At 42.3% G+C, this 25,213-nt stretch overlaps 1 protein-coding gene across 1 annotated transcript in view; it reads right to left on the bottom strand.

Moving 5' to 3' along the window:
• CHN2 (chimerin 2) overlaps positions 1 to 24,737 on the bottom strand; it is a 340,775-nt gene extending 316,038 nt beyond the window's left edge. The window contains exon 1 of the mRNA XM_060107863.1: positions 24,582 to 24,737. Within this exon, the coding sequence (XP_059963846.1) occupies positions 24,582 to 24,630 (49 nt within the window). The 5' untranslated portion in view covers positions 24,631 to 24,737. The remainder of the gene's footprint in view (positions 1 to 24,581) is intronic.
• Between the last annotated feature and the right edge of the window lie 476 nt (positions 24,738 to 25,213).

The following is a 25,213-nucleotide window of genomic DNA, read 5'->3' as shown; positions in this document are numbered from 1 at the left end:
TGGTTACAATAAAGAAGAAAACGGAACCAACTCACAAGCTGAGAACAGAGGTGCTGCTGCGCTGGAGGGGGTCAGGGTTGTGGATGGGTGGGAGGGGATATCAGAATTCCAAATAAGACTAAAATCACCCAGGACCCTTTACAGCTTTGCAGTTAATTCCAGTTCCTTGTTTCCCTTGAATCATCTTTTTATTTCTTCTTAATGTAAGATAGTAGAGGGTTAAAACTATAGGCTAAGCCTAGTTTTATTAATACCTGAACTCCACCAGTCACTTTCATGTTTTAAACAAAAGTTCAATGTCTTCTAATTGCAATGCTAGCTAATCAAGATGATAAGTCATGCAAGGTATCCTGATTAAACTGCTTTAATGCCAATTCCTTCAAATCCAGGAAGAGACACACATCCTCTTGCACACATGCATTCACTCACATTCAGGTTAAGTTATTGCATTCCAGCCTGCTGCCCAAGGGATGAAGCTGAGATGGCAAATTATCAGAAATATATCTTTTATTCAGATATCCTTAGGAGCATGCATACAATCTAAAGGAAATCATTTTTCTATGCTCCAAGCAACTAAAGGAAGAACCAGAATTAAAAACAGTAAACCCAAAGGACCTTAGGTCCTTAAAGACATCCTGTAACCTATATCCCAACTAAATATTTTTATTCAAATGAAAAGCATTGTTAGGACTCTTTGATCTTGAAGATACTTTTCTATTTTAATTAAAAATAGCTGAGACCTCACAACTTTCAAGACATTTTCAGCTAATAAAAGTGCCAAATGCTTTTATTTTCCCAGTGGCCCTCCCAGTCTATAAATGTTACCACTGGTCCCAATTTAAGATATCTTCCCTATTCAAACTGAGAGATTACAGAACACTTGAGTCGCCTCCAGACAGAGGGCTGCTGAAGTTAAGGAATGTGCATATGGCACATAGTTAGTGAAAAACATGCTGAGTCTTACATAATTACTGTGTTGAAGAAAAGGCAAGGGTAGAGCAATAGGTCAGATAACTACTGTGGTCCGCTCTTTGCAAGGCACAGCCTGAGATAATATAAAAATAATTATACACACAAACCAGATTCTCCAAACTGCTTATTTAGTTTTCTAGGTCAGTATAGCTGGTCAAATCCCTCTGAAAGTTACATTTTCCAGCTGACCACAAATGGTTACTTCACTTAACATTATTTCTGTAAAGTGCTGCATACACATAGAAGTTTAAGGGACTGTGATGTTTATTCCTCACTCTCTAGAGGGTTTTTCCCCCTAATAAGTACTGCTAGGAGATTGGAAAGAAGAAACAGATCAAAAGCCATGCTACTGTAAAAGTTTAACACCATCTTCATTACCCTGTAATTAAAACTTCAGGTACATACAAGTAAGTTCCAAACGACTTAAAACTGAATCTGCTCGATCTTAGCATTTGCATGTTACAATAAGTATTATTTTCATAAGTATAGCCAGCTCTGTGAGAACATGCTAATTTTTTCTTTGTTCCAATTTATCCTGTCCTCAATAATTTGCACACACAAAAGAATTGCCATGGTGTTATTTTGCCTTTATAGAGGAAAAAGTTGATGCATCAATTGGTTTTTGTGATTTCCAGGCTACATCAGTGGTCTCAGAAATTTAAAGCATCCACTATCTTAAACCCACACAGATTTGAACCAGCTCACTGAAATGTTGATTGTTAGGAAGAGGAGAGCCCCAAGAACGCCGTGAGCACAAAGAAGGGCTGGGGGCCAACGTTTCAGCCAAAGGATGAGCTAAAAGGTGACAAAGAAAGCGCTCTAATTTGATAACGGATCTTATTTGAGGTTTCCCATAAAGAGACGACAGACAGTTTTAGAAAACATGGTTGGTGGGTTTCCAAATGGGCACATTTGTCCCATTAAGAAGAGCCAATGCCAGATAGTTTTTGGCAGGCTTCCAACCTTGTCAATTATCTCAATCTTAGTGCAGTCTTCAATCCTGATGGGATTTCCACCTACCCAAGTGTCCTCTACCAATTTCCCCAATCCTAATTGTCTTTTCCTTTCTCTCGGATATACTGCTGAGTCTCCATGTCTCTGGAAATTAATCACTATTTGAGAGATTAATTGGAATTTTAAGGCTATTCATTGTAATTTCCTCTTCCTCTTGCTTTTCTCATTTTGAGGGGACTCTACAAGGACTCTTTCAGCAACTAAAAACATCTATTTAAAAAGAAAATGTTCCAACCCCCCAAAATAGTTGCTTCTTTGACATTTTGACTCTGTGGCTTGTCATTCATCATACCTGGAGAACTACTTAGGCTTAGTTACAAACTCCACCAGGGATTAAAAATAACTGGTTTACATAATAAGATTAATTATATATAACCATTAAAATGTTAAATGATATCTTTTCCATTCTCTGAGAGAACTCTTTCATATTCTGAATCAGTCACTTCAGGAAGAGGAGTAAATAATTTAAAACCACAAGAAAAGATAGTAGCTGAAAACTTGTCCCATGGGTTGTGGGCCTCTGAAAGTTTTCTTTCCCCTGGGAACTGAATCTGCCTTATGACACAAAGACACACATATATCCCGCAAAGACACACACATACACTGACACACAAACACAAACCGAGACAAACAGACACAGACACACACATGTGCACACATACAGCAACTCACAGACACACCCTGACACGCATAAATGCAGACATTCACACACACACACACACACAACATTAATTTCCACCAGAGTGAATCCTTGCCCTGGAATGACTGAGCAACAAGTATTTTTAATTCCTCTTTAACCAGTAGTAAACGTCTCCTGGCAGAGCATAAACATAAAATTGTAACTCAGAGAGCAGAAAAGACAGACGTAGACCTGTGTGCTGGTTTTGAAAATGCTTTCCTCATGGTAACGAGTTACAACTACAGGGCTGCCTCCAGGCTAAACAAGCCCCATAATCAGGACATCCGGGAGGCCTCCCGAGACTGAGACATTTCCAGAACCAGAGAGGATGAACAACTGGGAGTGTCGCATCTAGCTAGAGCTACATACGCAGGAGAGGTAGACAGTGAAGGAAGTGGAGCCCTCGCCCCGCTTTCAGTCTTTCTTGTTTGTTGTCCAGAGGCCATACCTAATGCCATTGTGTGTAAGAATCCCCATGTCAAGCTTCTGGCATCTTTAAGAGGGTACTGAAAACTCAGGAGATAGTGGCCAGGAGGGGTAGCAACTTAAGGGAAGAGTTTCAAACTGCAAATATTTATAAATGATAAGGACCTTACAAGTTCTACCAAGTTCCACCAAGTCCACACTCACTACCAAATCTTGGGCTGTAAACTCCTTCGTGGTGAGGTTCATATCTCCATTCATTCATCCATTCATCCAAAAACTGTTCTTAAGAAGCTAGTATATGGCAGGCCCTCTGCTAGTAGCTGGTGACCTGAGGGTCCCTGTCTTTATGGAGTGACAATCCACTGGGGACAAACTCTGAACAAGAAATTACAAGGATGCTGCTCCCCATCTTTGTGTTGCCCAGAGCCACACATGGTGGCTGGCACAAGTATGCACTCAATTTTTATGGAAAAGAGAAGGGGAAAAGGTTGGAGAAAGCAAGGATGAAAAGAATAAGGCTTGAAGTATTGCCACTTCCCTTACCAATCTTATAGGTAAAATATTCGGGTAATTAATTTGTTAAATAAGGGATACTCAACACTGAATTAGTATACACCATATACTCAAACATACAAATATTTACTTACCTCTATCTGGAATTATGACTATTACACATATTTAGAAATGACAATGTTTCCAGTAATGTAACCCATAGCAAATTAGTCTCTTGTCAATAAATTGGTGGAGATTAGGGCCGCTATCACAGAAAGAGAAACACCGCATTCTACTGATTCAGGATAACGAGCTCAAGGAATAGAAGGGACAAAAAGTGCTCTCTAAGAACAGAGGTCAACCTGAAGGCTCCTGTCAAAGAGTTAATACTGATCCAGAAAGCTTTCTATCCTGGTAGAAGTGAGGCTTCCTAGAAAAGTCAGATTTTAATGATGTTAAAACATATGGCCAAAGGAGTAATGAACCAAAGGGCCAAGAGAGGTGACCCCAATTCTGCATTTAGAAAAGGAAGGAAGAACATTAACAAAAGTGTGATGGCTGCTGTGCGCGGGGAACAATGTCAAGCCACTGGGTGGTACAAGGGTCATAAGACTCAAGACCTTCTCTCAAGGCGCTTACTATTGATTAGTCAAGAGCCACAGAAAAGGAGGTCACACTTAAGAAGAAACGAAAGTATAAAAGGGGAATAGGACTGAAGTGACTTTTTTTTTTTTTTGCGGTACGCGGGCCTCTCACTGTTGTGGCCTCTCCCGTTGCGGAGCACAGGCTCCGGACGCGCAGGCTCAGCGGCCATGGCTCACGGGCCCAGCCGCTCCGTGGCATGTGGGATCTTCCCGGACCGGGGCACGAACCCGTGTCCCCTGCATCGGCAGGCGGACTCTCAACCACTGCGCCACCAGGGAAGCCCTGAAGTGACTCATTTTTTAAAGTAAGAAAGTATTTCTTCAACAGGGCCTTGGCAGCATCCAGAAATACCATCTTCAGCATCAGGAAAGCATGACCACAATGACCACAGCTTCATTTCATTAAAGTCACTTGCATTTCTGTCCTCAGGTGAATGAACAGAGACACTGCTGACCAGACTAAACAAGGGGAATTACTGCTCGTGTATGTGTGTGTGTGATGTGTGTGCGTGCGCGTGTCTGTGTGTGCGCTCATGTGAGAGAATACTAATGTGGCATATTTTTGTAAAGAGTTCTTATCTTTTAAGATAACAACTGAAATATTTACAGATGAAATAACACCAGGCCTGAGACCTGCTTCAAAATGATCCCAACTATAGGGGTTGAGTTTAGATGACACCAGGCCATGAGTTTACAATTGTTCAAGTTGGTTCGTTATAGTTTTCTCTTTACTTTAAGTATATTTAAAATGCTCTATATAAAAAGTTATTTCCAAAGTGGAGAGGGAGTTGGGGAGGAACATATTAGGAGTATGGGAGTAACAGATACACACCACTCTATATAAAATAGATAAGCAACAAGGATTTGCTGTATAGCATAGGCAACGATATTCAATATCTTGTAATAACCTATAATAGAATATAATCAGAAAAAAACTGAATTGCTATGCTGTACACCTGGATTGTAAATCAACTATACTTCAATAAAAAGAAAGTTATTTAAAATACAAATTGGTAATAAAAGCCTGCTGAATATGTAGGAAAAGATGAAACTTTTAAATCAGCTTTTAATAAAATAGCTATTTGGTGTAAGTTAAAAAATGAACAAAAGCTCCTTGAAAACTATTATTTTTTATTTTATTTTATTTTTTGCACTACGCGGGCCTCTCATTGTTGTGGCCTCTCCCGTTGCGCAGCACAGGCTCCAGGCGCACAGGCCCAGCGGCCATGGCTCACGGGCCTAGCCGGTCCGCGGCATGTGGGATCTTCCCAGACCGGGGCACGAACCCGTGTCCCCTGCATCGGCAGGCCGACTCTCAACCACTGCGCCACCAAGGAAGCCCTGAAAACTATTATTGAGTGTGAATACGAGGTTTCCATAGGGTGCCATGTATACCACAACCAGGCCTTGAGCAAGGAAGCTCAATTGTTACATCTTCAGGGTTCTAGGGCAATTTATCATCTGTTTTTCAAATTGCCAGTTGCCACCTGATAGTGGAATCAATTTGTGGGCGCTGACCAGTTTTTAGATGAATGAATTAGAATACAATAGAAAAGAAAATACAGCACATCACACATGAAGGGGTAAGCATAGCTCGTGGAGCTTGCTCACACACACAGAGTGTTCATGTTTAGTCTACTCTCAATACAATAGCCAGAATGGTTCTTGGTTAAAATCCAAGTCAGATCATGTCATTCTTCTAGAACCCTATGGATTACCAAGGGATAATGGATCTCAGAGTAAAAGCCCAAGTCCTTACAATGGCCTGTACAGCCCACCGTCATCTGCCTCACCCCTCTTCTGCTCAGTCCTATTTACCCCTTATTCACCCCAGACCCATTGATATTACTTCTGTTCCTGGAACACATCAGGCACACGCCCGCACGCAGGCATCTGTAACTGCTGTTCCCTCTGTCCGAAATGCTCTTCCTCCAGGTATCTGCATGCTGGCTCCCTCATCATCAATGTCATCTTCTCAATAAGGCCTTCCCTGACCACACAATTTAATCATCAGACCCCCCCCCCACTATTTCCTATCTCCCTTCCTGCTTTATTTTTCTCCATAGACCTTACTACCTTCTAATATATTATGGAAATTATAAGTTATATATAATAATGATGCATATATTTCATAAATATACAGATTACATAGTTTCTTTGGTTTATTATTTCTCTGTATTTAGAAGCGCTATAAGGACCAGAATTTTTGTCTGTTTTGTTCACTGCAATAATATTTCTAACATTTAGAACATCATAAATACTCAATAAGTACACAGTGAATTATGTGTGTGTGTGTGTGTGCGCGCGCACGGTGTCTGTGTGTTCTGGGTTGTAGTATAAAGTATATTTCTTAGTGTAAGAGATTCCAAAAGGCTTGTATAATATTCCCCTGGAGCACACTTGGGATATCTCTGGGCTTACTGTAAGGACTGAAAAGCAGGTGCAGGAAAGGTACCCAGTAATTCTTCATATCTTACAGATAGCTGCTATGTGATAGCTGCTATGTGAAGTACACGTGGGAGGACAGAGGGTGGTTCCCTTCAGCACACCACCAAAACACTGTAAACTGGCAAGAGGATATCGGCAGAGTCACAAAATAATTTTCAAGACCCTCAGAGATGATCGGGTCTGACCTAATAATTCGACAGATGAGCATCAAAAATTTACAAAATGATAATGTAATTGGCCCCAGGCCATATGAAAAGCAAATGCCAAGACAGAACTAGCACAGACCTGGGTCACATGACCCCTTGCCCAACGATCTTCACACGCTCTGGCCTGCCATAAAAATGACAAACAGGAACCTGCTCTCCAAAAGCCTTCTGCCTGCTCTCTTTTCTTTGGAAATAACCTGAGATTCTTTCTCCAATTAGGTGCCAGTCATCTATTCCACTCAAGCCTTCACAATTTGAGGGGCTTTCTGTTTTAAAAACAAAGAGCTGCTAATGATCACCGTTTCTCATAAATCAAAGCTTTAAAAATTCCTCACCATAGCAACCAGGAGTGGTTGAATCAGCTGCTATTATTCCCTGAATTTCTAATAAAACAATTCCAACTTACACCAGGCTCAGGGGTGTTAAAGTCAGTTGAGAATCAAAACCTTCAACCCTCACTGTCCTACTTTTCATTAGAGCTGAAGAATCTATCCATTTTTTAATGAATGGCTCATAACCATAAAACAAAATGTTTCAAACCATAAGGCACTGACAAGTGAAAATAATGCATCAGTAAAAGCTGTCAGTCACCTTAACTTGGAAGGGAAGCAGATACATTTTTTTGTCAGGGACTGAATATTATTACAGAATGAATAGGTTCACTAATTGTTAGGTTCCTCAACTAGACTAAATAAGTCATTTGACTGGGGGAGGCCAGGTTTCTTAGAACTCTCAGTATTTCTAGGTGCCCTTAGAGATTTCGAGGGCTGCGAACATTCCTGACATACCTGTGGCAGACACTTTCGGTTCCTCCCCCCTCCTTCACAGAACCCTGCTCCCTCCAGATGTCCTCACTTTTCCAGAGGAGGCTAGCCCCATCTCCATTCCAGGAAGGGGATCATGACTGGACTGCGTGCACCATGGGAATCCTATTCTTGCCAGTGATTGGCTCGCATAGAAGCATGTGACAAAACTGTGACCAATGAGGCAAGGGGAAGTCTGCTGGGGGTTTTCTGAAGAAGCATCCTAACCCACGCAATAATCACGCCCTGGAATGTTCTAGTCAGGAAGTTAGGAAGTGTGAATGTGTTAGGCATGGTGGTGTCAGCATGAGAAAAATTACACGCACAGGATGTCCCAGGGACAGTGTGTCTTTTGTTAGGGAAAGCTTGGCCAGGGACATTAACAAGTAGGAGGACCAACATATAAAATCCACACCTGAGGTGAGACGTGAGGGCAGCTGCAGAGGCCAGCACAAGGCGCAATACCTTGCCCACGTTGTCGCAGGGGACCCAGGGCAGCCAGATTTCCCGAGGGAGGACACAGAACAACAAATCCACTGTAGCCCACACCCACTTCCCCCTCTGGGTGCCAAGAAAATACTGCAAATGGGACCTTAAGGAAAGAACTAAGGAAGACGTTTCCGTACTTGCTTTGCCTTCACACTCCCCTGAATGGGTATTTATGTGGATTTTGTGTGGGTACCCATCTTAGCCTTCCCATGGGGAGAAAGAAAGAGGACAGGCCATGAACAGGTTGAAGGGGAGCCAGTCACCCTATAAATTCATACAAGCCTTTGAAGATTGAAGCCTGCCCACGGAAGTGATGACCCAGGGACTCTGCTCTCCAAAGATGCCAGTCTCTATCTCCATAAGCTCCCCACCAGAGCCAGATATTCCTCCAACCAACGGGAAGCCTATCTTGCTCTAGGAGACTCTAAACTTGTGGGGAAAGGAGGATTTCTACAACAACCTGGTACTCAAAACCAACAGGTCTTTTTAAAATGCTTATTGATTGGATTCATTGTAGTGAACTCTAGGGTGGTTCTAGAAAATTTCATATTTGTAATATTCCTATTTTACATCTGATCTGATCAAATGCATTTTTCTTCACTTGTTCAGGGTGAAAATAAGCGCTATCAGAACAGCTGAGACAGCTGCACCCATGTAATATTTTAGTCTTTCTAACAAAAGTATTTACAGTACAATACTGTGATCTGACATGATCAAAGGGCGTCAGCTCTTCGATTAGAAACAACAAAAGAGCCAACAGATGATACCCTTGGAAACGTTTGCACGTGCATCCATCTAGTGGGGCATGGAAGAGAGGAAGAGCGGCATCGCTGCACTGATAACAGTCAGCAGCACCACGTACACAGTGGGACACTTGGTTCCCAGATGACCGCCGTTCCACTTGGAGGGCGTAAGAGTTGTGCCCAGGGCTTGAAAAGCTGCATAAAAATCTAATTAACTAGTCATGAGAAATGCATTAATTGCTTTGTCCAGCATCAGCAGAGACCTGCTGCTGTCCCTCATTTTTCAGCCAGAGGAGGGACGACACCGTGGCCTTTAGGGGACACTGGGGAAGGAGGTATCTGCCTAGTGCAGGCAGAGCTGACCCTGCAAACCAGCCGCAGAGAACACGTTTCTGTGGAACCTTTACAGGAGATCGGAGGCTGGCAGCAGAAAAAGATGAATGTGCAAACAAAAATGGGAAGAGGAGAGGTACCTCCATGTGTTGATAAAGATATCAGTGAATACTGGAGTGAATGCCTCCTATCTGATTACAAGCATTCTATCTGGAAAGACATGATCTTTAAGTATATTCCAGTCTTTTCACCCTCTCATGCCTATTCTATTAATTTTTTTGGCCTCTTTTAAATAACGGGTTTACTGAGATATAATTTACACACCTACAATTCACCTCTTTACAAATGTACAATTCAATGACTTTTAGTGTAATCACACACAGGTGCAACCATTATCACAATCAATTTTAGAACAATTTCATCACCCCCAAAAGAAAGCCATACCCATCAGGAGTCACTCTGGTTTCCCTCCAACCCTCCCAGCAGGAGGAAATAACTAATCGACTTGCTGTCGCTATGATTTGCCTATTCTGGACATTTCACATAAGTGGAATCATACAGTATTTGGTCTTTCTTAGCTGGCTTCTTTCACTTAGCATAATGTTTTCAAGGTTCATCCTTGTTGTAGCACGTATATTTTATCCGTTTAAAACAAATTTCTCTATAGCTCTCCCTGTTGAACTCTAGCTTTACTACTTATGTTCCTTGAGTGTTCACTATTCACTCCTGAAAAATGCTTGTGAACTACAAATCAAGTTTGAAAACAAGTCCTGGTTCAGAAAAGTCTATGTAATTTTTCTGGGAGTCTCCTATTGCAACTAAATGCAAATAATCTTATATTATCAGTTTAAAAAATACTAATTTTCTAAAAATCACTAAAGGCATGCAGCTAATGTGAAACAGTGATGGAATTTACATCACTTACAGAACTGATTTACATACAAGAGATAAAAGAGGGACTATAGCGGCATTCCTTTGATAGACTTGGGATACTGACATATTCATTTACTCAACAACTAGTTATTGACTGCCTACTACATGCCAGACACAGTTCTAGGCACTGGGGATTGACTGAACAAAACAGACAATAAATATCCACCATCATGGAGCATGTATTTTAGTGATATGTGATAAAATCATTTAAAGAAAGAAAACCAAGGGAATAATAAGCAGGAAATTCAAAGTAGTGGTTATTTTGGAGGGAGGACACGGTGGGGAAGGGTGGGGTGGGACGAATTGAGAGATTAGATTTGACATAAATACTCTACCATGTGTAAAATAGATAGCTAGTGGGAACCTGCTATATAGCACAGGGAGCTCAGCTCAGTCCTCTGTGATGACCTAGATGGGTGGGATGGGGGGGATGGGAGGGAGGTCCAAGAGGGAGGGGATATAGGGATACATATAGCTGATTCACTTCACTGTACAGCAGAAACTAACACAACATTGTAAAGCAATTTTACTCCAATTAAAAAAGAAAGAGAGAAAGAAAGAAAGAAAGAAAGAAGGAAGGAAGGGAGGGAGGAAAGAAAGAAAGAAAGAAAGAAAGAAAGAAAGAAAGAAAGAAAGAAAGAGAAAGAGAAAGGAAGACAGAAGGTGGGGGAGGGAAGGGAGAAGGGAGAAGAGAACCCAGGAAGATGCAAGGGAATAAAGTGTTTTAGGTTAGGTGGTAGCTCTCCTTATGTGAGTTACCTTGCTGTGCTTTGTAACTTGCATGTCTATTACAGATATTCATTTGCATATATTGATTATTACATCAAATTTGATTTATAAAACAGCCACTCCTCTGGATTGGAAAGTATAAACAGTGATGTGCCTTTGGATGAGAGATTTGTCCAGGCTCATTTAAAATGTTTATGGGAATATGGGATGCACAGTGAAGTCTCACACTGAGTGGAGAAATTCTAAACTGGTGGGATTACGCTTCAAGATTTTGAAAGGTTGTTGAAGAAGGGCAAAATAATATATTTAGAAGAGATTTTTCCAGTTATATTAGATGATCATGAACTCTGGATGATCAACTTATCACCCAGGAAAGGAATCTATGGAGCATCTATTAGAATGGGAACTTCATGAGACCAGAGATTTTTATGTTTTGTTCACAAATTTTCAAGTTTCTTTTACAAACATATTCCCATTTGATTCTCACAACAAGTATTATTAACCCATTTTATGGATGAGAAAATGGAAGTTCAGAGGGGGCCGAGTTAACAAAGCCATTGGTGCTAGTGTTTGGGCCAGATCCCCAACTTCACAGCAAGTTATACATGACACATCACCCTTGAAGCCCGGGGTTCAAATGAACCCACATTTATTTACAAAGCCTAAGAATGGATGTTAAAAATAAGTTTCAGAGAGTTACATTCAAAGCAATAAAAAGAAATACAAGTCCACTCTGAGGACAGAAAATGGATGGAGCTCATTACTATAAGAAGCACAAGCTAGCTACATATGCTCTCAGAAACATGTTTACATGAATTCCTGAATGACAGATTTACACTCAGTTATTTATGAAAAATAAGATATCTGCAGGGCATCTCTTCCCTGAAAGACTGCTGTGCATTTTTACAAAATACCCCTTAGTGTTATTCCTGGGGTTAGAATATAGAACCAAATAAGTATGGTGGCAATTATTATGTTCTTGTGACAAATTACATTGTCTAGTTCCAAATCATGTCTTCCGTTCATAATTCCCTAGGATTTGCTGTGGTTATGCTCCTAACCTGAACCTGATATTATTTCAAGAGAGTTGACAAAGCCACTGTCAATTGCTTTTTCCTCTGAGGAAGAACTCACATTTGCTTTTTAAAAAAAAAAAAAAAAAAAAAAAAAAAAAAGCATGTGGGTCAGTTTGGTTGCTTAAAACAAGCACAGGGCTCTCACAGGGACAAAGTTCAACCCTCAGGCATATTAACATCACATAAGAAAAAAAACCCTCTGTGCCCAGGTTACTGACAGTACCTTCAACCCTAGATATGGATCACGAGGGAGATAACCAGAGGACACCCGGATTGAACTCACCAGACCCCCAACGAGAACCTAACTGCTCACAGCACTTCCTGAAGGAGACATCATAATGCTCTCTTTGCATGTGAAAGTCAGCAAAATAGTATTATTTACCCAATAAACACAGTTTTACAGTCTCACTGTCTGCAGGGACAAACACTGTAGAACAAAACGGCTAATTTTTCTGTAATAAAATGAATTTGAATCAGCAACTTAAATCAATATTAGGCAGCCAAATTATGTGTATTAATATCTACACCTCATTAGCAAAATCCCAAGTGCATTTTTTCATTACCGAAAGTAATGCTAGGCTTGACTTTTCACTTCCCTTGATATTAACAAACATTTGGTGGGAAATAACTTTTGTTTGAAACCCAATCCACTTTGGCTTTCTGTGTATACATATACACATACAGACATATACCACGCGTGTACATGCGTGTACACACATATGCATACTCATGGCAAGAAGCTTCAGGTCAAGAGAAAATGTGTTCCTTATTCTCTCAGCTTCTCTTTCCAACTTCATAGCATTATCGCATGGCAGGCTTTCTTTGGAAAGAGGGGTATACATAAAACTCACAAGTAAATATGTAAAGTCTAGAACTATCATGAAGCAAAAACCAAAAATAAACAAAAAACAAAGCACAAAACCTATATAAACAAGAATCTGATGAAACTCCCAGTCAGTCCCTTTCTATAGTATTTCATTTCAAAGTCACTGTACAGACCCAGAAAAATGAAGGACATCTCTCAGTGTCTGAGACTAATCCAAAACAGGGGCTTAAGAATCAGGGCTGAACTGGACCTGGGGGGTGGGGGGGGGGAGGGTAAGTTTCTGGCTTGGAAAGTGGACAGGACGGCAACCATGAGAGTCACTGAGCCAAGCAGCAGGTTTTGTATGGTAGATTCTGTGAGAAAGGCTAGAACATTCTCACTGGAGTTGTCCAGACCAGTGCTGTCTAATCCAAATATAATGTGAGCCACATATGTAATTTTAAATACTCTGGCAGCTACGTTAAACATTTTAAAATAAGTTTCTTAAAATATGTTTTCTTGGGCCTCCCTGGTGGCGCAAGTGGTTGAGAGTCCGCCTGCCGATGCAGGGGATACAGGTTCGTGCCCCGGTCTGGGAGGATCCCATGTGCCGCGGAGCGGCTGGGCCCGTGAGCCATGGCCGCTGAGCCTGCGCGTCCGGAGCCTGCGCGTCCGGAGCCTGCGCGTCCGGAGCCTGTGCTCCGCAACGGGGGAGGCCACAACAGTGAGAGGCCCGCATACCGCAAAAATAAAAAATAAATAAATAAATAAAAATAAAAAATAAAAAAAAAAATATGTTTTCTTTAACCTAATATCCAAAAAATGTTATCATTTCAAAATATAATCAATATAACAAAGTTATTCATGAGACATTTTACATTCTTTTTGTTTTGTACGAAGCCTTCAATTCTGGTGTGTATTTTAGCTTGCAGCCCATCTCAGACTAGCCACATTTCAAGGGCTAAATTGCCCAGGTGGCTACCATATTGGACAGTGCAGGTCTAGGTCTTGAGAAGACCCTTACAGGTCAGTGTTGCAGCCCTCACACTCTAGTAGATGCTGCAGAAGATTTACCCCCAAAACCATGCTCCCTGCTTCCTGCTTACTTGCTGCCCCCAAATTGATCTTTCTCAGGTTTATTCCTTGGAAACAAAATTATTTAAGAAAAAGCACTTTACATTGTTAGAGTGGCATTATGTGAAATAACTAAGAAGTGCTAGGTTTCCTTTCCTTGAAGAAGATAGTATTCAGCCAGGACTGAGGGTAGTCCTCAGGGCAATGATGGGGCATGATGAAATCTAGGTACTGGGCCTCTGAAGAGAAAAGAACTATGTAAGGTTATCACCCAAGTGATTCTGTGATTCATACTGCCTGAAATCTGTGATCTGAGTTGTATCAATAAAGAACAAGCATTGGGCTTTCCTGGTGGCACAGTGGTTGAGAGTCCGCCTGCCGATGCAGGGGACACGGGTTCGTGCCCCGGTCCGGGAAGATCCCACGTGCCATGGAGTGGCTGGGCCCGTGAGCCATGGCCGCTGAGCCTGCGCATCCAGAGCCTGTGCTCCGCAACGGGAGAGGCCACAACAGTGAGAGGCCCGCGTAACACACACACACACACACAAAAGAACAAGCATTCATGCCACAGGCTTCTGGCTAGTGTGGTTTCTGAGGCCAGTGGCCTCAACATCCACCTCTTTCTTGACAGTTGCTTGACACCTGAAAGATACCCTCCACCTTTCCATTTCTTTGTTCCACTTGAAGATGGTAACAGAAGTTCAAGGAGGGCAGCTTCCTTTTCGTAGGAACTGTCATGTTCCTGCATCTTATATGCATGCATTTGCCCCCAAGTAAATGTGCTGAAAATTCCAAAAGCTAACTTTATTTTCCAAAAACCAGTGCATTTTCTTTGCCCTGTATGTGGGCTTTTGCAGAAGCAAAATACTTCTAGGCAAACGGTTTGCTGATGGCCAAGTTGGCAGAAAATCTCTTTTAAATAGCATAGCTTAGATATGCCACTAGCAACCTCAGTCCACACATTCACAATTTCCCTATTTTCTTTATAATTTGGAGGAAGAAATGCAGTTATAAGATCCAAACTTCTTCTGGATATGGCATTTTTTTCCTCTTTGAGGGTGAAATTACAACTCACTGTGGGTTTATTTCAAAAAGAAATGGAGCTGCCATTAAGGAAACTGCAGACCATTTTTTAAAAAGCTTGAATCAAACTTCAGGACTAGCAGTGTTTATCAACATTTTAATTACTCTCCCCAACATTATATTCTAGCTGTCATTCCACAGTTTGCCTCAAAGTTATGAAAAAATTACTTACAAAAAACCAATTTGCAAAATTAGTAAAAATCCAACCCAAGCAGCACAAGGAGCAAACACAAGAATGGTAGAACATTTTATCAAATTTTCTATCCTTAGCTAATTAATTTTACGTTAGTAAAGTCCCTTAGAACTTCATACCCTGTCTACCAGTGTTGCCCAATAGAATCTTTTGCAGAATGGTGGAAATGTTCTATTTCTCTGTGGCCTAATATGGTAGCCACTAGCTACCACAGTAGTACCACGTGTACTACTGAGCCCTTGAAATGTGCCTACTACAACTGAGGAAATGAATGTTTTTAATTTAAATTTAAATAGCTACATGTGGCTAGTGGTTACCGTATTGGACAGCATAGCTATATATAGTTAGGGCAGACACCAGACCACTTAAGTCTCTGTCTCTGTTGACACAACAGCCTTTGAGTTCTAATGTCTATTTAACATACAAAGCACTTTATGACTTCTTTGTTGAAAATATTAAATAATTAAACAGAACAGCCTGTATGAAGCCAGATGGAAAAAACATCTGCGAGAAGTTCTCTAAGGATGATAACTACTCTTTAGGATGAGCCAGGAAGGAGGATGGAGAATGATGTTCTGGAAACGTGGGTCCTAGACTACAGTTCAGCTCTAGTCCCACCACCAACTAGGTGAGCGGCACTGGGCAGTTCCTGGAGTTCTTTGGACCCTGATTCTCTTGCTTATACTATGCTGGCATCTTCTAAACAACCTCCAAGGTCCCTCTTGTAGGTCCAAACCTACAGTGAAATGTCAAGTCAATCCAGGTCGGGAGAAAAAACCCAACAATTCTCAGGCAGAAATTGTTGTGTGTGCTCTGCCTGAACTGCTTCCGTAATTTCAGCTCCTTTATGCTTTCACTTAAGATAGAAGCTAAGAAATAGATATTCTGCTGCCTGAGGATTCAGAATCTGGGAGTTTCATGAGATGATAACAGGACTTGATATGCTCACACAAAATGGAATGCTTTTGAAATGCCAGTGAAGAAAATCAACTGAATACTAAGTAGTACTTTTCTTTTTTTGCCTTATTTTTTTCTTTCACTGAGAAAATTTTCAAACCTTTAGAAAAGTTGCAAGAATAGTACAATGGATACCTATATACCCTTCACCTTGCAAGACTATTCTCAAGTATAGATACTCACAAGTCCAATATCCTGGGTGTTCACTCTGAAGAGTAATGACTTGGTAACACCTCCCAGTTCGTATTGCTGGGAGAATAAGCTTTGGTCAGACTGAGGTGAGGGTCTGGCTAACTACTGAGGGCAACAAAATAAAGCACAAGTATGTAACTGTATTTTCTCTGTCAACCATGAGCATGGATTTCAGTGGTAAACTCTAATGTCAGCAACTCTGTAAATAGATAGAAACGAACCAACCCCTCATGTTTCAAGAGGGAAAAGCATGATCTTTGAAATTAGGAAGACTTTGCTCTAATCCTGTCACCTCAAATCCAAGCCCCATACCTCTCTGAATCTATTTCTTTGTTTACAAAAATGGGACATAATGTCTACCTCAGGGAAATATTGCGAAAATTGTGTGAGATAATGTAAACAGAATGACACTTAGCAGCCATTCAGTACTGTTAGTTGCTTTTACAGTTTACTACGCATTTTCCCGAACAGTACTTCAGGAATGACAACCCCATGGGATAAATTTGTCAGATATCACTATTTCTGGTTTACAGCCAAGAGAACTGAGGCTCAGAGACATTAAGGGAAGGAGACAGGGAAAAGAGAACTGGCCTCTAATAAGCAGGCGTGCTGGCCAGGTCTGCAGAGGGGATGCTTCTATCACCTCTGTCGATGCTCATCTCAGCTCCGGAAACAGACTCTCACAACTGCAGCTTGCAGCGAGGCATTTAAGGCTCAGAGGGGCTAACTTCACCAAAGACCACATAGCTAGCTAGTTGCTTTGGTTAAGTATCTGGTTAAAGTGCCTATGTTAAGGGTTTAGGAGCCTTGGTAAAGGGTTCAAGGGCCTTGGTTAATGGTTTAAGGGTCCTGGTTAAGGGCTTAAGGGCTCTGACAGAGGATTTAATGGCTTTGGTAAAAGTTGTAGGTGCCCTGGCTAAGGGTTTAAATTTCCTGGTTAAAGGTTTAAATGTCCGGAATCTTCTGATTCCACGTTTATGGCTCTTCCTACAACGTCTAACAAAGACACATTTCAGAAGGTGGGATCTCTCCCCAGCTCAAGGAAGCAGACTGTTTCTCCAGGTCTATTTGATTCTTTTTTTTTTTTTTTTTTACATTGGAGTATAATTGCTTTACAACGTTGTGTTAGTTTCTGCTGTACAACGAAGTGAATCAGCTATATGTATACATATATCCTCTCCCTCTTGGACCTCCCTCCACCCACCCCCCATCCCACCCATCTAGGTCACAGAACTGAGCTCCCCGTGCTATATAGCAGGTTCCTACTAGCTACCTATTTTACACATGGTAGTGTAATTATGTCAATCCTAATCTCCCAATTCATCCCACCCTCCCCTTCCCCCGTGTCCACCCATCCATTCTCTACATCTGCGTCTCTATTCCTGCCCTGCAAATAGGTTATTCAGTACCATTTTTCTAAATTCCACATGTACGCATTAATATATGATCTTGGTTTCTCTCTTTCTGACTTACTTCACTCTGTATGAAAGGCTCCTTCCACATCTCTACAAATGACCCAATTTCATTCCTTTTTATGAGTTAGTATTATTCCATTGTATGTATGTGTATATATATATATGCCACATCTTCTTTATCCATTCATGTCGATGGACATTTAGGTTGCTTCCATGACCTGGTTATTGTAAATAGTGCTGCAATGAACATTAGGGTGCATGTGTCTTTTTGAATTATGGTTTTCTCAGGGTATATGCCCAGTAGTGGGACTGTTGGGTCATATGGTAGTTCTATTTTTAGTTTTTTAAGGAACCTCCACACTGTTCTCCATAGTGGCTATATCAATTCAGATCTATTTGGTTATGCCAGGCAACTGGCATCCAGCCTCTCTCCTCGACAAAATGCTCTCCTCCACAGGCCCACCAAAGGCATGGGGTGATTGGCGGCCTGCATAGTGAGTGGGCGATATCTCAATTCCAGGAATCTGATCAATGTCCCCTCTGACCTGAGGTGATGATGACATTTTAAATAAGGTTATTAATTGAACACCTTTCTTAGAGAATGTCTTTGGGAACTCAGACATTGGATGATTGAAAATAACACTTTAAACTGTGGAGGTGATACTGTGAATGGGCTGAAGTTGGGTGACTTTGACGGGCCAAACTGCTGAAGCAAGGCCATGCTGTCATTAGGCCATACTGTAAAGACTATATTAGAAGATTGGTCCCCACGAAGGTGTTCAATTAGTAATAAATGAGGGAAGAAGCAGGTTATTTGCACAAACAACTGGTGGATGGTTCTCCCCCAGTGCACACATGGCATCTTCAGCCTCAGACCCCAGTGGACAGCCACACGGGTCCCCTGGCAGAGCAGACGGCATGTGGGTTCAGCACATTCCAACTGGGTTTTCCTCTAGTCACGGAAACTTTAAATAAACCTCTGCTTTTGTTTGTAACTTTGAGACACATGAGTGTGCTCTGTCACACCCACCAGCCTGCATCAGAGATGGAGGCGTCTATCTTGACACTCTGACCAGAATCCATGTGAGAACAGTAGTTGTCTTTCCCACTGAGCAAGTGGAAGGAGAAGCAGCAAGGTGCTTGGAGGACTGGGAAACTATTAACAGTAAAGTAGACCAAAGGCAGGGTTTCTGAAAACATCTCTACATAGAAATCTGACCAACATAACAACTGATGAGTAAAGCAAAAGGGAGAAAGAAGGAAAGAAAGAGAGAGAGAGAGAGAGAGAGAGAGAGAGAGAGAGAGAGAGAGAGAGAGAGAGAGAGAGAGAGAGGCAAGCCAGCCATTCATTTTGAAAATTCAATGACATATTTTAGGAGCCATGAAATGTGAATACATTCATAAAAGATAAATCATGGGTGAATGATAGCTGGGTGCTATTAATCTTATGTCTATCACTCAGTTCCTTTCTCTTTCTTTATATCTAACTATCTTGGCAGGAATCTTAACGTTCTGGCAGAAAACGCTTTCCCAAACCCCACCAAGATGACACTGCTCATGTACAGGTTTTCCAACCCTAATGTCCGGTTATTTTCACCATTGTGTGAAAACAGGAGACCCTGCAGAGCAGCAGACGGCCCTCAGCAGGACTGACACTCGGGCCAAGCCCCAGGAGGCAGTGCAAAGAACACATTGTTCAATTAAACCCCACAGAGACTGGCCTCAGAAAATACCTGGGGTTTGCATCCCCCAAAAGTTGAACAAATGTCAAGGTCATTCAAAACTCTTCATAGGGATAGTGGGAGTGGGGGGGGGCATCTGGAGTTTTAACAAAAGTACACAAATCAGTGGGCCTTTGTCAAACACTGCAAACAAGCTGTCATGCTTAAGAAGAGCCTCCTTTTCTCTCAGATTTTATATCACTGGGTTCATCTCAGGTACCACAAAGTACAGTGAAAATCTAATAAGTTAAAATAAGATGTGGAAAGATCACCAGAAAAACAGCAAAAAACAATATTCTTCATCTGAGTGAATGATTTCTCTCAGGGGATTAACTTTTAGATTGTGATTTTTAAAAAATTTGCAATGTTTTTGAAATCGCAATTTTTTTGTGCACAGGATTTCAAATAAAGGTGATCAAATCTTCCTGCCGTTCTAGGTGACTGAAATTAAATTGCCAGCAGTTATCACTAAAACAAAGGTAAAGATATTTTGCTTACACATAATTGAATATTTCTGAAGTCTAAAGGACTAGAAGACTTCTCAGTGTGAATGTCTGTTTCAACAAAGATACCCTGTTTTGTAGTATTGGATCCATGGAGTTTCTAATTACACGTATATAAGTCTTGCCAGCATTACTGTAGTTCAGTTTTGCCTTCTGCATCTTGGAATGTGAAAGATTTGTATATACCGCTGGTTGTGACTCACCAGTAACAAGTAATGAAAATTCCTATTTATCATTTCTAGGATCAACACCAGTTTGACAGCAGAAAATGGCATTACTTGCCTGGCACATAATTACTGTTGTATAGAATCTGGAAAAATAAATCCCTCAATCCATTCAGGAATGTTCTTTTCCCAATTAAGGTGTCAATGACTCTGTACATAACACTGATTTTTACCTTTTTCTATTTGCATTTTAATTTCAAAAATCCGTCGATTTCATTTCTATATTACAGTATGTTTATGTTTTCAAAATCTTAACAACTTCTTAGCCCGGGATTCCCTTTATTATTTAATTTTTTACTTTGTTCAGTTACTGGAAAACATCTCATAGCTTCTTTATCTATTACTTTACTTGAGTTGATTTTTTTCGTTACTTTGTGAAATTATCCATTTGGTGATCACATGACTAATATGCAAAAAGTTCTTATTTCAATTATAAAAGCAAATCTAATTCATGATTATTAAGAAAAGTACTTTGCAAGTCAACCACTGTTTATTTCAGAATATAATCAAGTACCACAGGCTAGATTAAAAACTTATGGATAGGGATGTTTTTCCCCCTGATTTAAAATAAAACAGGTAATCAAACCTTCCTGCCAACCTAGGTGACTGTGAAATTTAATCACCAGCAGTTATCATTAAAACAAAGGCAAAGCAATTTCTTTTTTGTGTGTGTGTGGTATGCGGGCTTCTCACTGTTGTGGCCTCTCCCGTTGCGGAGCACAGGCTCCGGATGCACAGGCTCCGGATGCGCAGGCTCAGCGGCCATGGCTCACGGGCCCAGCCGCTCCGCGGCATGTGGGATCCTCCCGGACCGGGGCACAAACCCGTGTCCCCTGAATCAGCAGGCAGACTCTCAAGCACTGCGCCACCAGGGAAGCCCCAAAGCAATTTCTTTTACACATAATTGAATATTTCAGAAATAAATTTCTAAAGAGTTCTCAGAAAATGTATTTAAAAATTAATTTTAACCTGATTATTTCATCTGTTGTGTCTCAGCTGGTAATGTGGTCCAACAACAGCAGGTAAGAACATATTCTCAGGAAAATCAGATAATTTTGAGCTTAATATGAGTAAATTATTAGATTTTTACTCTTCACACAAATCTATCCAAACCTAAACCTCCCAGGAATAGAGGCTATTCCTCTAAGAGAGGTTTAACCCATGGTATTCTATTCAAGTTCACCTCTCCATATCCTGGACACTAAAGAATCAACCGTTCCTTTCTCACCGTTCAATTGCCCAAGTATGTCCTAAGGTATTGGAGAGCTGTGCCATTAAACCCATTGCTACCTGAGCAGAAAGAAAGCGTTCTATATCGGCACCAAAGGTGAGTGATCTGGTAGCTCTGTGCATGAGGCTGCTGATGGGCCTATAAGCACAACTGTCCAGAGAAGAGGAACCACCAAGAAAACGGGTCAATAGCCCTCAGAAGGGAGTTGAAAATTAGGCAATGAACTTCCCTATCTCCAGACCTTTGCCTAAGATCTTACCTCTTCCTGAAATGCCCTTTCCCCGCTCTGCTTTTTGAAAACATTCCACTCATCCTTCAAGGCTCAACTCATATGTCACCCCTACTGACCCCTCACAACTGAGGTCATCACTCTCTTCCCTGCACTCTCCTCCCCATAATTTATTTTATCAAAATGGAACACAGATTGCTATTTGCTTGTCCATCTCTGCTGCTGGATGGAGAGGGAAAGGATCTTGATGCATTTTTCTAATCCATGCACTTGGGATTATGCCTGAAACCTAAAAGAAACTTAATAAATGCTTGTTTACTGGAGCTCAAACCTCAAGACCAAACTTAACATGCAATGTAAGAGGCAGATTTGATGTGTGTTGGACTTATTTCTGTACCTAAAGTCTGAGTCAGAGAGAGCTTTCTTTTTCATTCCTCCAAGGAACAAACTTTGTTCACACCAAGCACTTATTAAGTGCCACACCCTGTGCTAAACGCTCTATACACGTTATCTCACTTAATCCCCATGACATTCTTATGAAATAGTTCCTGTTATTAGCATCAGTCTCATTTAGTGATGAGGAAATTGAGGCTTGGAGAAGCTAAATAACTTACCCCAAGTTACCCACTGCTGGAGCCAAACGCAAGGACAATAATCCCAGAACTTCAGAATGAGAAGGAATCCTTTAAATTATCTTCCTCACTTAACCTCCTTGAATCTGAGGCTTATAACTTACTGCCTGGCACATAGTAGGCCCTCCAAAACGGTGATTAATAGATTGATGGAGTGTCCTAATTTTTCAGGCTCTGGCCTTTGCCTGAGAGAACCCAGCTGCCACCACAAACAGGCTCTATTCTTTCCTGCCCAACACCTCCCACAGGTGTGAATTGCTTGTGTCACCTGAATTATTCATGATCCACACGATGGTGAGCTTAAAAAGAGAATTCTGGCTCTCAAATTTTTCAAGACAAAGTGCCTGATTAATTGGTGAATTAGCCAATATAAGCTCATGGCCCATGGCTGAGTCATACCAAAAAAAGTACCTCTGTCCACTTTTTGAATTTAAGCTTTTGCATAATTTTCCAGTTTCCATTAGGATTTAAAACAGTGGTAACGAAAGCAGAAAAGAGAACCATCAGAAGCATCTCTATTCTATCTACAAAGCAATTAACATCATCTAAAGCTTATACTGTGCTGCTTCAAACCCATGTATTCTTCCTAAGGCTCAGTTAGGTTTTTCAATAACATTCCTTAAGCTTAAGGAGATCTTTCATCAAGATCTGAAAATTCAGATGCCACAGCACCTGTAATTTATACCATCAGTAAATCATGTGATAACACTGCCTTATTGTCCTTTATCTTTTCTTCTCTCCCTTCGTCACCTCTCCCCCACCAGTTCATTTTCTTGTGGGCCATTTTCCGAGAGGGATAACCATATGCTAATCATAAGCTAACATCACTGTGTTTTAAATTCAATGTTAGTCAACCAAAATGAATTGAAAAGCAGCAGCAGTGGTTTGGGGGTACTAAAAATAAGCTGTAGCATTTGCTGAGTTCTCAGAATTAAAACCACAGGCGGTCAACTTGTTGCTGCTCTTAATAAGATATGACTGTTCTGCCCCATTGGTTGCTACTACCAGAAACTTCAACTACATCGTACACATAACAACACTGTGCTTTTCATTAGTTGGCAGTGATCAAGAAAGGAAGTGCTATTTCCCTGGAACTAAAACCTGCCAAAAAAGATAATAAATGGCTTTCAAGTGATCACCTTGTTCCACGTCACAAATGCACCTTAGTCAAATCACCTTGCATTTATGATTTAATTAGTCACACATCTAGAGATATGGTTCCTTAATGCTTGGCTTGCTGTCCAATGCCTCCAACATTGTGAGTTTAATTTTTGGGTAATAATTTAAAACACACACACAATAGGAATTAATACAATATTGATATATTAAGCATTTCCATTAGGACTTCAAGACCTTCTTGACCCCTGAATACTGTAAACTACACTAAATGTCTTATCACCTAACCCTTTAGGGTTTGTCATTAAAGTTTTCAATGACTAGCCAGGTAGAAGAATTCTACCTAATGCATCATCCTGATTAGAAACCTGTCATGCTCAGAATCCAGTGGGTCTGCTTCTATTGATTCCTACTCCTTCAGATTCATTAGCAATTTTTTCTCTTCAATTAGACCCGCTGTTCAACGTAGAAGAGCTGAAAGAAGCCCTTCCTTCCTCGGCCGCACTTGGAAAAAAAAAAAAATGTATGCCTGGAAAGTAAAATCACAGAACGTATTCCAAGAGGCCACAGAGGAAAGTCACATACCCATACACACACACACACACACTTGCACACTTGCAAACGGGGCAAATTGTCAGAGGCTGGGCTCGACCTCGCGTCCCCTAACTCGCTTCGATCAGAACCAGAAAAAGAATTATCCCTATCTCAAACCCACACCCCAAGCGTGGGTCTCCACGGAGCTAATTTCTGAAACAAACAAAGAAAATCAAGTCTGCGATAAGCGAGGGTTTGCTCCCCACTGCTTTGAATTTGGACATCCCGCGGAGCGGGCACCGCATAGCCAGCGGGTCGGGGCGCCTAGCGTCACCCTAACCTTCCCCGCCCCGTCAGCCCGGGTTCCAGCGGCGCCAGAAAGTGCGAGCCCGCCCCTGCCCGGTTCGCTTCTCGCCTGCTGCTCCCCAAATCCCCAGAACCCCCGCGTCTGCACACTAAGGGCGCCCCGCTCCCCCACCTCTGCGCTGTCAGACGCCAGGCGCGGAGGTGCTGTGGGCACCGAGGGTGCTGGCCAGCCAAACAAGTGTCACACCGGCCGCCTGCCCTCACCCCGGGAGAGCGGGCAAGACGGCCACAGGTAGGCTCTCTCCATCCCAGAGTGCGGGGCGAGGGCAGCGGGCGACAGACCCAGCGGGGCAATCGCGCCCGACGGGCTGAAACTCACCGGAGGACACCGAGGAGCCGGACAGGCTGGAGTTGCTGGACGCTGCCATCTCCGCGCGCCCCGCGCGACGCTACTCGCTCAGCCGCGGTGCGGACGCCGCCGCCGCTGTCCTGGCCCGGCAGCTCGCAGCCTCCGCGGCCCCCAGCCCATGGCAAAGTCCTGGGGACGCGCAAAAAGCACCAGCCTCCGGACTCTGCCTGCACTTCCTGCTCCGCCAGATGACGCGCTGCTGCCGCCGCTATTTATTTGTGGTTTCCGTCACTCTCGGCGCCTTCGCACGCTTTTCTCCGAGTGTCGAGGGTAGGTGGGAGCGGAGGGAGGCCGAGGGGCGGCCGGAGCAGACGAATCGTGCCTCCAGCTGAGCCCCAGCTGCGGTGCGCGATCCCCAGCGCGCGGCTGGGACCAGGGCGCCCGGGCGGCCCCGAGCCGCCCCGCCGGCTCCCCGCACCCTCCCCCCGGCTCCCGCCTCCCCGGCGGCACTTCAAGCTGCCCGGGCAAAGGCGGCGGGAGACAGACAGACAGAGCGACCTCCCCCTTCTCCCTCCGCCCCAACTCCGCTCGCGCGCACACAAAGGAAGGAGAGGAGACGCGGGAGCTCGGGAGCTGGTTCAGCTGCCGCGGGCTTGACAGCT

Source organism: Mesoplodon densirostris, chromosome 9 (genome assembly GCF_025265405.1).
Source record: "Mesoplodon densirostris isolate mMesDen1 chromosome 9, mMesDen1 primary haplotype, whole genome shotgun sequence".
Taxonomy (NCBI): domain Eukaryota; kingdom Metazoa; phylum Chordata; class Mammalia; order Artiodactyla; family Ziphiidae; genus Mesoplodon; species Mesoplodon densirostris.
Note: the sequence above shows the minus strand (reverse complement) of the source record. Positions and strands in the feature narration are given on the sequence as shown.